The sequence below is a fragment of the Anas platyrhynchos genome, chromosome 9 (assembly GCF_047663525.1).
Source record: "Anas platyrhynchos isolate ZD024472 breed Pekin duck chromosome 9, IASCAAS_PekinDuck_T2T, whole genome shotgun sequence".
Lineage (NCBI taxonomy): Eukaryota > Metazoa > Chordata > Aves > Anseriformes > Anatidae > Anas > Anas platyrhynchos.
In genome coordinates this window covers 17,353,672-17,366,485 of record NC_092595.1, presented here as the reverse complement: position 1 = coordinate 17,366,485, position 12,814 = coordinate 17,353,672, and the positions used below count along the sequence as shown (strand labels likewise).

Sequence of the window (12,814 nt, the reverse complement as noted above, 5' to 3'; positions counted from 1 at the left end):
CAGTGTCTTTCATCAGAGATTCTGGTGCGCATGCTGCTTTCTGTGACTGCCATAACACTCAGCAGCTCACTGTGAAGATGAGGTCAGGCAGAAGCGTGTGCTTCATTCTGGAAGCAAATTGCAGAAAGGTTAGGAGAAAGTTCTGTAAGATATTTCAAATGAACAACACGTGAGATGTTTTATTCCAAACATAAATTATATGGGGGAGAGCAGGAACGGAATTTATATTAAGAGCTATCTAATTGTGATGGAGAAATGCCACATCTCAAAGATAAAAATTAAAGCCAGGACCTTCCCATCTTTCCCATGTGACTCAATAAACTCTATTAATATGTATACTGAGCTATGTATTGCGAGTATTGCTCTCAAACTGACTTACGGTACATAGAGCAGAAACATTCCTGAACCGTTTTTGCCACAATCCAGGAAAAGATGAGCTGTGAATCTGTTTGCTGATCACTCTCGACACTGAAAGCCTGGAAGACCTTTGTTACATTTTCCTTAAAACAAGCATGTAATGCTACAAACTGACGGCTATCCAGATTGTTGATCTGTCATTGTTTTTCTTTTTGTAGTTAGTGAGGCCACTTTTTTTAACAGATTAATTCTAACATAAATTGTGCATTATACAACCAGTTGACAGCATGTTTAGATATCATTATATATGTATTTAAAAATGTAACAAATCATGCAAAAGACAGTTTTGCATTCAGACGCTTATTGTCATCATATTATTGGGTATCAATACAATTTTGTATTCCTTATGTACTAGATGTATTTATTATTATATTATATATAATATTAAAAGGAGTAAAAAATTAAGGTGAAATTATGTGAAAAAGTAAACTTGTTTAGTTATACTTTAAAAACACATTAAAAAAACAAACGTGTAAATCTTGTGCAATAATGACTATGATAGCAGCTGTCGTTCTAAGCAGGTGATGTTATCTCCACATTGATTTTGATAGTCTAGCACATTAGAAATACTGATGACAATGAGATTAAGGTTTTAATATCCTAATCTTATCACTGCTAATAAAATTTAAAAAAAAAAAAAAAAAGTTAGGGGCATTGACACATCACACTAAATAGCAAATTATGGGTACAAAGCTTAAAAAATAGCTAGGAAGATGAGCTTTATTTTGCTGTTGAGTCAGAAGGAAAGATTGCAGAATACAGTTAAACTGACAATGGAACATCTGTGTTCCAAGTTCTTCCTACATTTTACCTCACAGAGATATTTAGCTAAACTTGTTTTGCTTTGATTGGTAAAGATCTGTATCCATGTAGTTAGTTGTTACTGGGTGTTTTCAAATTCAGGAAATTAAGAAATTACCATGGTAGGTCTATCTAACAAACCACTGTCTCATATCCTACCTCCAGCAACAGTCAGTACTTTCTGCACTGGAATATTCAATAGCAGGCTCACGATAAACAAGATTTGTTCAACTCCTTTTTTTTTTTTTTTTTTTACTCGGTTCATTTTTAGGATGTGGTTGGTCAGCATGCATGAAACTTCTTAAAGTCATTCACTTTGTTTTAATCTAGCGCATCTTACTTTTTATGCACATTTTTCAATTTATTTTATAAATGTTAAAACAGGCAGCAAGCGTAGGTGAGGAAGAAGCCATTACTTACAAAAAATAAAGAAGCCTGGTACTCTGTTATGCTTGGTTAGTTGCAGAGTCTGAACGGTATGTACTGTGCATTTCTTTAAGTGTATTTTTAAAATTCTAAAAAAAAAAAAAAAAAAAAAAAAAAAAAAGCCAGGGGAGTGGAGGAGAATCAGGTTCCATTCAGGAATGTTCTTATTTGTCTAACTCTTGAGACCTTAGCCAAACACATCCGAGACAATGAACCTTTATCTTCTATGACAGCCTCTTTAGCTGTACCTTTAAACTCTTCAAGTATCTGGCTTTCCCTTAATGGTTTTAGTTTTCATATACTTAAGTAGACCAGATCCTTGGGGAAAAACAAAGGTGAAATTCATAACCTATGCTTCTGCAAGCTACCTACTGTTCTGAGGACCACGATGTTCTGAGTAGATGGGTTATTAAGAAGCCGTTGGGATTCCAAGTGATTTTAAATGCTTCTTTCCTCAGTCTGGCATGGATTTCCTTATCTTCTTGTAAACGTAATTGAAATTGTCCAATTTGCCAGATGTTCCCTGAGATATTTTTGTTCTATTGTCCTCATTTGTACCACTTAGGAAATTTCTATCAGTTTCTCTGCCATGCTCGAATATTCTGTTAGCAAATATTAAAGATCAACGTTTTGATCCCGTAAATATTCTTCCAGTTTACACTTAACTTGTTCCTTTTCGCAGCACGCAAGAAGCAGTTCACCTGGCATGGCTGCAAGTTCACAAGGAGTGGTTTCAGGATCAAGTCTCCAACAGCCTGATTTTGCCTTTCTTTAAGGGCACAGGACAACGTTGTAAGGGCTGGTAAGATGATTACTGTAAGTCTTAAGCCTTCATGTGAGCTCCCTAGGGAAAGTACCACTTGGTTATTTTGTCGGCGGCCTTCCCATGACTAGCATCAGGAGACACGTTATCATTTTCAGCCTCGTTATCATTTTTGAGGTCTATACACTAGTTCTGGGCGGTCTGAAGACAGTGACCTCCCACCCAAAGTGTGCTATCAATTCTCCTTCCTCCCAAACTCGGGTGTATTTAACACCGACCCAGAGAGAAATTCTGGTGTGGGCAGCCTTCCTAAGGAGACGTTTTGCTACACTTTTCCTCACGTCGCTGAAGCCAAACAGAGGCGCCTGCAGCTCCTGGCTTCACAGCGCTGCGGGCTGAGGGGGCTGAAGGCGCAGCTGCCGCCTCGCTGGGCAAACACCCCCCGCTGCACCGCCTCTAACGCACGGCCCAGCACAGTTTGGAGCTCTCGGGTTATTTCCTAAAGGCAAGCACAAGGGCTCGCCGCCCCCTCAGCCGGGCCCGCCCCGCCGCGGCTCTCCCTTCCGCTGCCGGGGCTTCCGCTGCCGGCCGCGGGGCGATGGCGGCGGGCGGCGCCGACCCGCGCACGGCCGATGTGGAGGAGGACGCCTCGCAGCTCGTCTTCCCCAAGGGTGGGCGCCCGGCCGGGCCGGGAGGGAGGGAGGGAGGCGGCGGTGGGGGAGGGAGGCGAGCCCCCGGCTGTGAATTTTATTTTATTTTCAGGAAATTATCCTGTGTAAGCCCACCCCAGAGCTGTATTTACTGCTTAAGGTCCGGGGGAGTGGTGTGTGTGTGTGGGGGGGAATATCGTCCTGAAAGAGTTTTTTTTTTTCCCACATGATTGTAATCTAAAATCTCCTCCTTGGCCGTGCTCACCAGAGGTTGCCAGAGCCTTGCGAGCTGGGGGCTCTCATGAAAGGATGCTAAGGGTGCCCTGGGATGGATGCCCCCCCTGGTTTTCTGATAGGACTAAATTTTACCGGGTCGATCAACGTTTCAAGCTCTTTAAAAACGTTCAGCAGCGTTCCCATTTACTTTCAAAACTCGTTAGTGGTCCCTCCAAGACCATAGGTGTCACTCATGAATAATACACTTCAACATACTTCATGCCCAAGCCAAGTCACACGTCGCTTAAGTTCTGCCAAAAGTAGGTGAAAAAAAAACATGTTGCGTAAGTGTGACAAACCAGGAGGCCGTGGCTGCAGAAGTATAATGTGTAATCAAAAAGACAAACACATTGGGTAGTCATGCAAAATGGTGTAATTTTAATCTATATTTATACCTACATATTTCAGAAATTCTGTCTAATCATTGGCAAAAGGGCTTGCACGATTACAGCGAAGCACGCTGTTATTTCCTTATTTTCTAAAGCTCAATTACATACAAAACTCCCTTTAGTGGACTTTTTAATCCATGCTTTACCTGTTTTTATGCCGGTGTTCATTTATTCAAATGCAGAATTTGAAACTGCGGAAACTCTTCTAAATTCAGAAGTGCACATGCTTCTTGAGCATCGTAAGCAACAGAATGAGAGTGCAGAAGATGAGCAGGAGCTTTCTGAAGTCTTCATGAAAACTTTGAATTACACAGCGCGTTTCAGCCGCTTCAAAAACCGTGAAACCATTGCCAGTGTTCGTAGGTGAGTGGAAGAATTAGGGTATAAGACTATATTGGTGAATTTGAAATGTAATTTTGTTTTATGTAAGTACAGTTTAGTGGTGCTTACTGATTTGGACTCATATAAATCTGAATATTGTCATTCTGGAAAGGCAAGACCTTTTATCATAATTCTTCATGTAGAATTGTACTTGGTCTCGGTCCTGCCTTTTGAACTGCTTTGATAGCAGATTGACAGCAGATTTCAGTAAATGGAAGGCTTTTCTAGGCTGTTTGTAGAGCAATTCTAGGGGAAGTAGGGTTTCCCATGGTGGTGATTTTTTTTCCTGTTAAATTATGTAATGTCTTTCTTAATGGAAAATAAACAACAACAACATCACAACGCAAAACAAAAAACCTTGAATTCAGTGCCATAAGCATGGTAGTTTGTTGTCTGTTTGGTTTGTATTATGCTTCTTTATATTTCTGTCTTGTAATTTCACCAAGTTGTTGTCTTCCTTTACAGTTTGCTACTCCAGAAAAAGCTCCATAAATTTGAACTGGCGTGTTTGGCTAACTTGTGTCCTGAGACAGCTGAGGAGGCCAAAGCTTTGATTCCTAGGTGAGCATTTATGTATTGCAAAAGGACTGGTTTATACTTTCCTGTGATCTAAAGGTTGCTATGGACAGATACCTTCTTTTAAATATGGCTCTGTTGATGGAGAAGCTTTCTGTCTTGAGTTGTTCTTCACCTATTCATTCATCTGACAGTGAAGCAAACTTTTTAAGTATCCCTAAAGCACTTGAGATAAAATTTACTGGAATGAGTCAATGGCTCAAATTGTCGTTCTCAGCCCACTTAGCTATGTGTGTTTTGTTTGTCTGTTTCTGTTGGAGCAAACAACAGAGCATTCGTATGAACTGTTCTGTAATGTACAGGTGGGACAGAAACTTCTTCCAGTATCGTATTTTGATTTGTTACCTCATGGCCTCAGAAAGAGGAGGAAATCAAACACTCATCTGAACTGTTTTCTTCCTTGTATGCTAAGATTTCACAGAATAATAGAATCTTTCAGGTTAGAAAAGACCCATAAGATCAAGTCCAATCATCTACCTAACTACCAAGTCCACCACTAAACCATGTCCCTAAGTGCTGCATCCACGTTTCTTAAATACCTCCAGGGAAAGAGACCCCATCACTTCCCTCGGCAGCCCATTCCAATGCCTAACCACCCCTTCTGGGAAGAAATTATTCCAAATATCCCATCTAAACCTCCCTTGGTGCAACCTGAGGCTCTTTCCTTGCGTTCTTCATAGTAAGTCTGTACTGATGAGGTTGAGGCTACGTGGGCTTCATTTAGAGATCTGTTCAAGCCAGCACCTGGGTTGCCTTTTTGATACAATGATTTGAAATCATTCAGCAGAAAGTTCTGGGAAGGATGCAGTTCTCTCACCTACAGCGAGGGCATTGCGTGGGTATCTGAAATTAATACAGAGGGTAGCGGGGAGGCTACTTCAAAACCCTTTAATAAACCCTCATTGGTTTTTATCTTGCAGCCTGGAGGGCCGATTTGAAGATGAGGAATTACAGCAGATTCTTGACGACATTCAGACTAAACGCAGCTTCCAGTACTAAGTTAACCCTCAATCCTTCCACATAAGGCAGAAAAATCTGAGAGCTATGATTGTTTCTCAGCCCTCTGCACCAATCCAGCTCCTGGGCTGAGCGAGGGAGCTGTGGATGAAGGGTACTCCAGCACCAGCACGTGCGGGTGCTCTCAAACTTGGGATAAGTTTAGTCCTCTTGGTTTGTTCCATGTGTGTTTGGTTAAGGACTGCTGTATTGTGAGGGCCAAAGCACCTGAAAAGTCTTAGTGGCTCAAGTATTTGTTTCTTCCATGCCCCTCTCCCTGGTTTGGGATTGTTCTACGTGTTTCTGCTTTTTAGCAGAAATGTAGATGTGACTTCTTTTTTTTTGTGACCTTCCAAAAGAGATGGGGACGCTGCTTCTTGACTCGTGGTGACCTGACTCTTGGAAGATTGAGGGATGGGCAGAGTCAGCTTCTATGTTTTTTTAATCGATCGGGAAGGTGGAATTTCACAGCTTCCCTGGTTTTGTATTGCTGTTCAGTGTAAATTAAAAGACGTTTCTAATGAACGGCCTGTGCTTTATGAACGGGAGATGGTGCGTCCTGGTTTTATTACGAGGGCCTTTTTAATAAACGGTAGCTTGGAAGGAGAAAAAAAAACTCTCGGGGCGGGGGGGAAGCCGCGGTGACGGGAGGGAAGAGGGAAGATGGCGGCGGCGCCGCTGCTGACAGGGCGCCGAGTGCGGCCCGGGCCACGGCTGCGCGCCGGGAGCCCCGCCCCCACCGCAGTGCGCACGCGCGCGCCGCTTGGCGCCTGCACCCGCGCGGGGAAGGAGCCCGAGGGCGGGGCGGCCGGCTTCCGGCACGTCCGGCAGCGCCGCGCATGCGCAGTCGCCGCGGCCTCTCGCGCCGCCGTGCGTCTTGACGTAGCGCGCGTGCACCGCCCCCGGCGCTGGTGGGGGCAGGAAGATGGCGGCGGGCCGCGGAGGGGGCGCGTGAGGCGGCGGCGGGACGGGGCCGGGCCGGGACGGACGGGAGAGCGCCGGGACGGGACGGGACGGGACCGGGCGGGACGGGACGGACGCGACGCTGGTGGGACGGTGAGTGCGGCTCGGGGGCGGGCCGGCGGCGGCGCCCAGCGGCTGGGAGCGCGGCTCTTCCGCCATGTTTAGGCCGCGGCCCAGGCGCGGGGAAGGGGCCGAGCCCCCGGGAGCGGCGCTGAGGGCGGCGGGCACGGCAGGGCCGGGCCGGGCAGCGCCCACGGGTACAGGGGGTTTAGGGGTCTGCTGCCGGGCCCGGGGGCTGGTGGCTGGGCCTCTCCCGCCTGCTGCCCGGCCTCCGCCCCGCGCGTGGCTCTCCCGGGCCTGCCGCTCCTCGGTTCCTCCTCCTGCCCCCCTTTTTTTTCTTCTCTAAACATCGCCGCTTCTTCCTCTGCTTCGAGTTTGAGGCTTGGGGCCAGGCTGGGACTGCTTGGAGACGCGAGTTAGGGAGCTCAGGCCTCTGTGGGCTGCGTACAGCCCCATGTGGCAGGCACTTTGTGGCTCTGGAAGGGAGGGTCGGCTTGGTAAGTGTGTGGTGGCACGCTCTATCAGTAATTTGCCAGTCTGAATGAGTAGTAAACGTAGATAACCCCTTCAAGTAATTGCCAAAAACTGCTTCTCTTCTTTCAACCAGAGACAACTCGCTAAACTTTATACCTTCTTGAAAGTGGGTGTTAATTCTCTCTTGCTTACTGTTAGATTCCTTTTTATGATTGGATATTTGTATGCCTTGAAATACAATATTTTGCGGTATTGATACTCATTTGAGCGCGTTTGTCTTACAAAACTTGTCATAGGTAAGTAGTTCTGTACTCTGCTGGTTTTGTACCTCATGAGATTCTTAATCACCGTTTTTGAGCAGCAGTTGGGAACCTGTTTTTCTGTGTAGCTGTTAGTCCCTCATTCTTATTGTAACCCGTGTTTATGCTTTTATACTTCTTCTAACTCAGAAATGCTTCTATGCTTCCTGTAAGAAAGGCGCTACCACATCCACCTCTGTCAGAAAGCTTGCAGTATGTAGACAATACTGTATCAAAATACTTGGGGTTCCTTCCTCCTGAATTATTTGCCAGCAAAATTGACTTTTAATTCTAAGCAGTTTGCTACAGTGTTCTCGTATCATCTGGATTATAATAAGAAATAAAATACTTTTTTTAAATCTAGTTCTTATCATCTTATTCAGCTATGCTATAGTATTCCTAAGGGGAAGCTCTGAAACTGTGATGAAAATACATTTTATTTAAGCGTACTCAGCTGAGTAAGAACAACTTGTGTCTTTTGATTGATTTGCTGTTAGCATTTTTGGAGTTCCCTGCCAATCTGCTCCACACTTTAGAAGCTGGACTTGACTTAACCTGCGGGCATTTGACTGTTTCAGAAGTTGATGGAATTAACCAGATTAAGGGCATCAATTTTGAGGAAAAAAAAACACTGACAGATCACAGAGGGGCATCTCTTTGAGCTACACAGAATGTTGTGTGAAAATAACTGGTGGACGTTTGTCATGGAGCCATAGGATGGTTTGGGTTGCAAGGGACCTCAAAGCCCACCTGGCTCCAGCCCCCTGCCCTGGGCAGGGCTCCCTGTCCCCAGCCTCATCCAGCCTGGCCTTGGGCACTGCCAGGGATGGGGCAGCCACAGCTGCACTGGGGAGCCTGGGCCAGTATCTAAATATCATTTAATCTGATAAGAAACTCTTAGAGTTGCTAAAACATTTTAATTGTAGTATCTGACACTAGAATTTTCCCTCAGTTACATGAAGGGTCCCTCACTGCATCCTTGCTCTTTCAAGTTGTAAAAGAATGTCAGCTAAAAAGCAGCAGTAAACAATGCTGTGTTTTAAAATGGGGAATTGGAAAACTTCTCATCTTTTTTTTTTCCTGTTAGCAGCAGATCAGCACAGGAAGTAATAACGTGATCATAAATTAAACTTGAAATATAGGTATTTTTTGACAGCAAAAAGAGGCTTTGATCAAAGGAGATGAGAAAGTTTCTGTTTTGTTTCCATCCCTGGCAGATGTCTTAGCCTTCTGAGTGATGTGAAAAAAAACAGGGAGAATACTTGGTTGTGTAGGGACATGAAAAGAATACAGCTTAACTTTTCACTGAGATAGTTCGGAGCAAAATACTTCACTTGTTGCATCTGCTAGCTGCAGGGTTGATATCTAGGGAATTTCTGTAGTTTGTTCATTAAAACTGAAACAGAAAATAGTTAGGATCTTGCCCAAATGTTACTCTAGCTTGTATTTTCAGGAAGCTAGTCATATCTTTGTGCAGGAATATTCTAAAAAACAAGTTGGAAAACTGTCTGTAGCGTGTCTGTGAATTTTCCCAAGTTTGTTGTTGATTTGCCATGTTTTTCTTGCTGTTATCGTATCATTTTGTTAATGGGAATTTAATGTAAAGGAAAAAAAAACAGGTGTGCAGTTTGGCATGGTTAATGAAAAAAATTCATTGACAACTAAACTGCAGTTAAAGTAAATATTGCTAGAGCTTAATAATGGGGTGAGGATATGGTGAAGATCTTCCAAAAGACTAAAACCTTAACATTGCTGAAACTTTCTTTTACCTAGAGAATCTGTGAAAGTAAGAGCAGAGAAGTAGACTTCTGGTAACTAAGCAGTTCTTGGTTTTGTGTTACTCACTTCACTTCAGCATTGAGAACCCAGGGTCCCAGGCTTTTAGAATGATACCAAATGTACCCGCAGTCCCTTCTTGCCCACTGGTGTTCAGAAACGACACTTGCTGGAATGCCATTTCTGGTTCAACCTGCTCTCCGCATTCTGGCTGGGTGGACCAGTCACTCTGTTGTGAAACTTGAAATGGGATACCAAGCATGTACTTACCAGGAAAGAAAGCAAGCCAGACTCTCTTGTGTGGTATTACTTTTGATAACACCTTTGGTATAAAGACACGGCGTATACTGTGATGGGAAGTACTGATTAAAATGGCTTTTCGTTTTGCGGTAGGGTAATATAAATTGACGTTTATAGTGGGGAAAGGTAAGGCCTGAGTGTGTTTAAGCATAGTAGGAGCTTGCATTTTTGTGGAGGTTGTGATTAGAGACATTGTCAAGTCTTCCAGCCCTTCCTTGCTGTTTTTTTTCTTATTTTTTGTTAATTTCAAGTTTCTTGCTTTTGTCTGAAGGGGACTTGGTCTTCAGGGAAAAAAGAAAAACAAAACACTAATCACCATGCCCAGACAGTCATACCTCTGAATGGCTTAACTATAAGTCTGGACATAAAACTTGAAACTTATGAAGTTTGTTATTACCATGTTCACAGAATCAGAATATTTTGGGTTGGAAGGGACCTCAAAGCCCCGTTGGTTCCAGCCCACTGTCCCCAGCCGCATCCAGCCTGGTCTTGGGTACTGCCACAGCTCCTTGAGGCAGCTTGGGCCAGTGCCTCACCGTCCTCAGAGGGAAGAATTTATTTCATAAATCTGACCTAAACATGCCCCTTTTAGTTTAAAGCCATTACTCCTTGTCCTATCACTATGCCCCTTATCACAGAGTCCCTCCCCAGCTCTGCTGCAGCCCCCATTAGGCACTGGCAGGTTGCTGCCATGAGGTCTCCCCAGAGCCTTCTCTTCTTCCAGCTGAACAACCCCAACTCCCTCAGCCTGTCTTTGTAGGAGAGGTGCTCCAGCCCCTTGATCATCTTTTTGACCTTCCTCTGGCCTCATTCTAATGCTTTTGTGTCCTTGTGCTGGGGCCCCAGGGCGGAGTGCAGGCTGCAGGTGGGATCTCAGAGGAGCAGAGCAGGGGGGGACAATCCCCTCCTTTGCCCTGGGGGCTGCGCTGCTGGTTCAGCCCAGGGTACAGGTGGCTGTCTGGGCTGCAAGCACACATTGCCGGCTCATGTAGAGCTTCTTGTCAACCAAAGTTGATGCATTCCCTTGAGCTGTTTTATGGTTTTGGTGTAGTTCCTTCTTATTTTAGAGTCATCACAGTTATTTGTAATGCATGCTCTGAATATGGAGGGATACTGGGGATTATTTTATGCTTTGAAAGGAAGCTACTTGGTATTGTTACTGGTTCCCTCCTCCAATGCTACTCTGCCTCACATTATACAAAGAAATACGATTCTGTGTAGTAAGAATGGTTCTGATCTACAAAGAGCATGTAGATGGTCTTTACTAGTAAAATAAAAATCTCATGTTCATAAAGGTACCTTGTTGTTCAGGAAGAATAAATGCTAACTTCCACAATATGGGAAAACCTACTAATACTGAATTGTACTGAGGAAGATACAACAAAATCTTGCCAGGAATTGGGCTTGTTTTGTTCTAAGCAGTTTCAGTAGCTGTTATTTGTACCAAAATTTCTCTCCTGCAGGAAGAAAGACTTACTCTACAGTATTAAACTTCACTGTTGAATAACCCTGGTAACACTTGTTATACACACATGTTGTTTAATTACATGGATGTGCTTATATAAATGCATAAAACATGATTTTTTTTTTTTTTCATATTTTTCAGTCATAAATGAAATGATTTGTTCCTCTCTGGGTGCTTGCATACTGCAACAAGCAACCTTGGTACATTTTTTCCTAACAGACTTACAAATTTATCTTCAGTTTAATTTTTTAATTTAAATATGTTTTTTTCCATGCTGTTCGTCAAACTAAACACTTCATCTTTTCTGTTTACTTTTAATTAGTGAGTTCATTTTGATATGAAGAACAGTATTTAATTAATCTTTGCTAAAATGATACATAGTGGATAATAAACTTTATTTTATATAAGCTTTTGTGGCTTTGAAAATGCATTCTGTTGAGCTGTGAATTTGATATAACCGAGAATTGTTAGTGCTTTTAAATCATTTAAATTTTATTTAAAAGTTAAAAATAATAAATTATGCTTTGCTGCCTCTTCTCTTAGTTCCAGAGTTCATGCAGCTTCCCAAGAAGCTGCACAGGGAGAGCATCCCTGTGAGTGAAGGGGAGGCTTTTTGGGGTAACTTCTATTCTGTCTCCATTTTCTGCTTTGGCCTCCACCTTATAAATGCTGGCTTTGGAGCAGTTGAGGCAGTAGGGAAAGAATTGCTGCTGGGAACCATCCGGCTCTGCAGTAGCTTTGGCTGTTGCTGTACTGAGTGGCGGTGACTGTGTCTTGGTAGGCAGGCTGCGCTATTCATGTTTCTAACTAATACAGCAGCTCGGTCAGCTCTTCTGAAAATGCATCCCTAAATGCTTAAAAACATCTCAGTGCAGTAGCAAGCTGTAATTTAAGACAGTTGGTCACGAAACTTGGCTTTCAGATTGTGTAGTCCCTCCCCTGTAACTTTATCCGAAAGTGACTACCCCCAGTGGAGTAAGGCAGCAGCCTGAGCCGAAGGGGTTCTGCAACCACAAGTAGAGATGGCTTCAAACTGAGCTTCTGTTATGTGCTTCATGATAAGCGTGCAGCCTTAATATAAAGCACGCACTTGAATTAATCAGTGTTTCTTTGGTTTAAACGCTTGTTTGAGGTTTCCTTTGAATCACTTCCCCAAATCAAAAAGAGGCATGCAGCAGATGTTAGTGTGCTCCCGTGTAAAGGGAGGCCGGGGACTTGATGCATAACAAGCAGTCCACAGGATTTTCTGTGTTTGGTTTAGTTCTGGTGTTCGTTAGCAAGCTTTGGCAACTCAGCGATTTGCATTCTGCCATGGGTGTGTGAGTATTTGTCAACAAATTTGAGTCTGGCAGGAGCTGGCAGGAGTTTTGGATCGGCTCCGTAACGCCCCGGCACTGGGGGATGCAGTGCGTGCCTTGGCCTGGTGGCTGCGTGGTGCTGCTGCTGCTCTGTGCTGTCCTGGCCTGTCCTGGGGCTGTTTGTCAGCCCAGCTGGCGTTGCAGCCTGCAGCACTGACTTCCCCTGCTCCTCCTTTTCATTTGTTTCCTCATCAAATGTCTGTCTGTAGGGGCATTCCTGGAACTGTTAGCGAGTTGAGAAGATGCTTTGGGTTTTGACTAATGATAACAAAAAAAGGTTTCTCAACACAGTAGTTCCTTAAGGGGATGGCCAGTCTGGTCACACAAATCCTCTCTGGATTAAAGGAGGGGTATTACAGGGCGGGAACATGCAGCTGGGGGCAAGGCAGGACTTGATTTGGTGTCAGCAGCTTTAGGTTTGGTTCAGGTCATGACATAACTTGA

General features: G+C 44.0%; 2 protein-coding genes across 3 annotated transcripts in view; both read left to right on the top strand.

The window, feature by feature from the left end:
- Nucleotides 1–2,918: 2,918 nt before the first annotated feature.
- Nucleotides 2,919–6,200, top strand: POLR2D (RNA polymerase II subunit D). Its single transcript, XM_027463898.2, has 4 exons — nucleotides 2,919–3,078; nucleotides 3,905–4,085; nucleotides 4,569–4,664; nucleotides 5,600–6,200. The coding sequence occupies exons 1-4, from the start codon at nucleotides 3,006–3,008 to the stop codon at nucleotides 5,676–5,678; spliced, it is 429 nt and encodes a 142-aa protein (XP_027319699.1). The 5' UTR covers nucleotides 2,919–3,005; the 3' UTR covers nucleotides 5,679–6,200.
- A 371-nt stretch (nucleotides 6,201–6,571) lies between these two features.
- WDR33 (WD repeat domain 33) overlaps nucleotides 6,572–12,814 on the top strand; it is a 66,697-nt gene continuing 60,454 nt past the window's right edge. Inside the window, exon 1 of one of the 2 annotated variants that reach the window (XM_027464455.3) lies at nucleotides 6,572–6,731. The gene's annotated coding sequence lies outside the window, so the exon portion shown is untranslated. Of the gene's footprint in view, nucleotides 6,732–7,043; nucleotides 7,196–12,814 lie in introns of those variants that run through there. The other variant, XR_011811371.1, reaches the window with a different exon arrangement.

What these genes read in the sequence shown, in the direction of transcription:
- POLR2D (XM_027463898.2), top strand. Translation starts at nt 3,006, where the DNA reads ATGGCGGCGGGCGGCGCCGACCCGCGCACGGCCGATGTGGAGGAGGAC. An exon ending in GCAGCTCGTCTTCCCCAAGG is followed by an intron (nt 3,079 to 3,904) that starts GTGGGCGCCCGG and finishes ATTCAAATGCAG; the next exon opens with AATTTGAAACTGCGGAAACT. An exon ending in GCCAAAGCTTTGATTCCTAG is followed by an intron (nt 4,665 to 5,599) that starts GTGAGCATTTAT and finishes TTTATCTTGCAG; the next exon opens with CCTGGAGGGCCGATTTGAAG.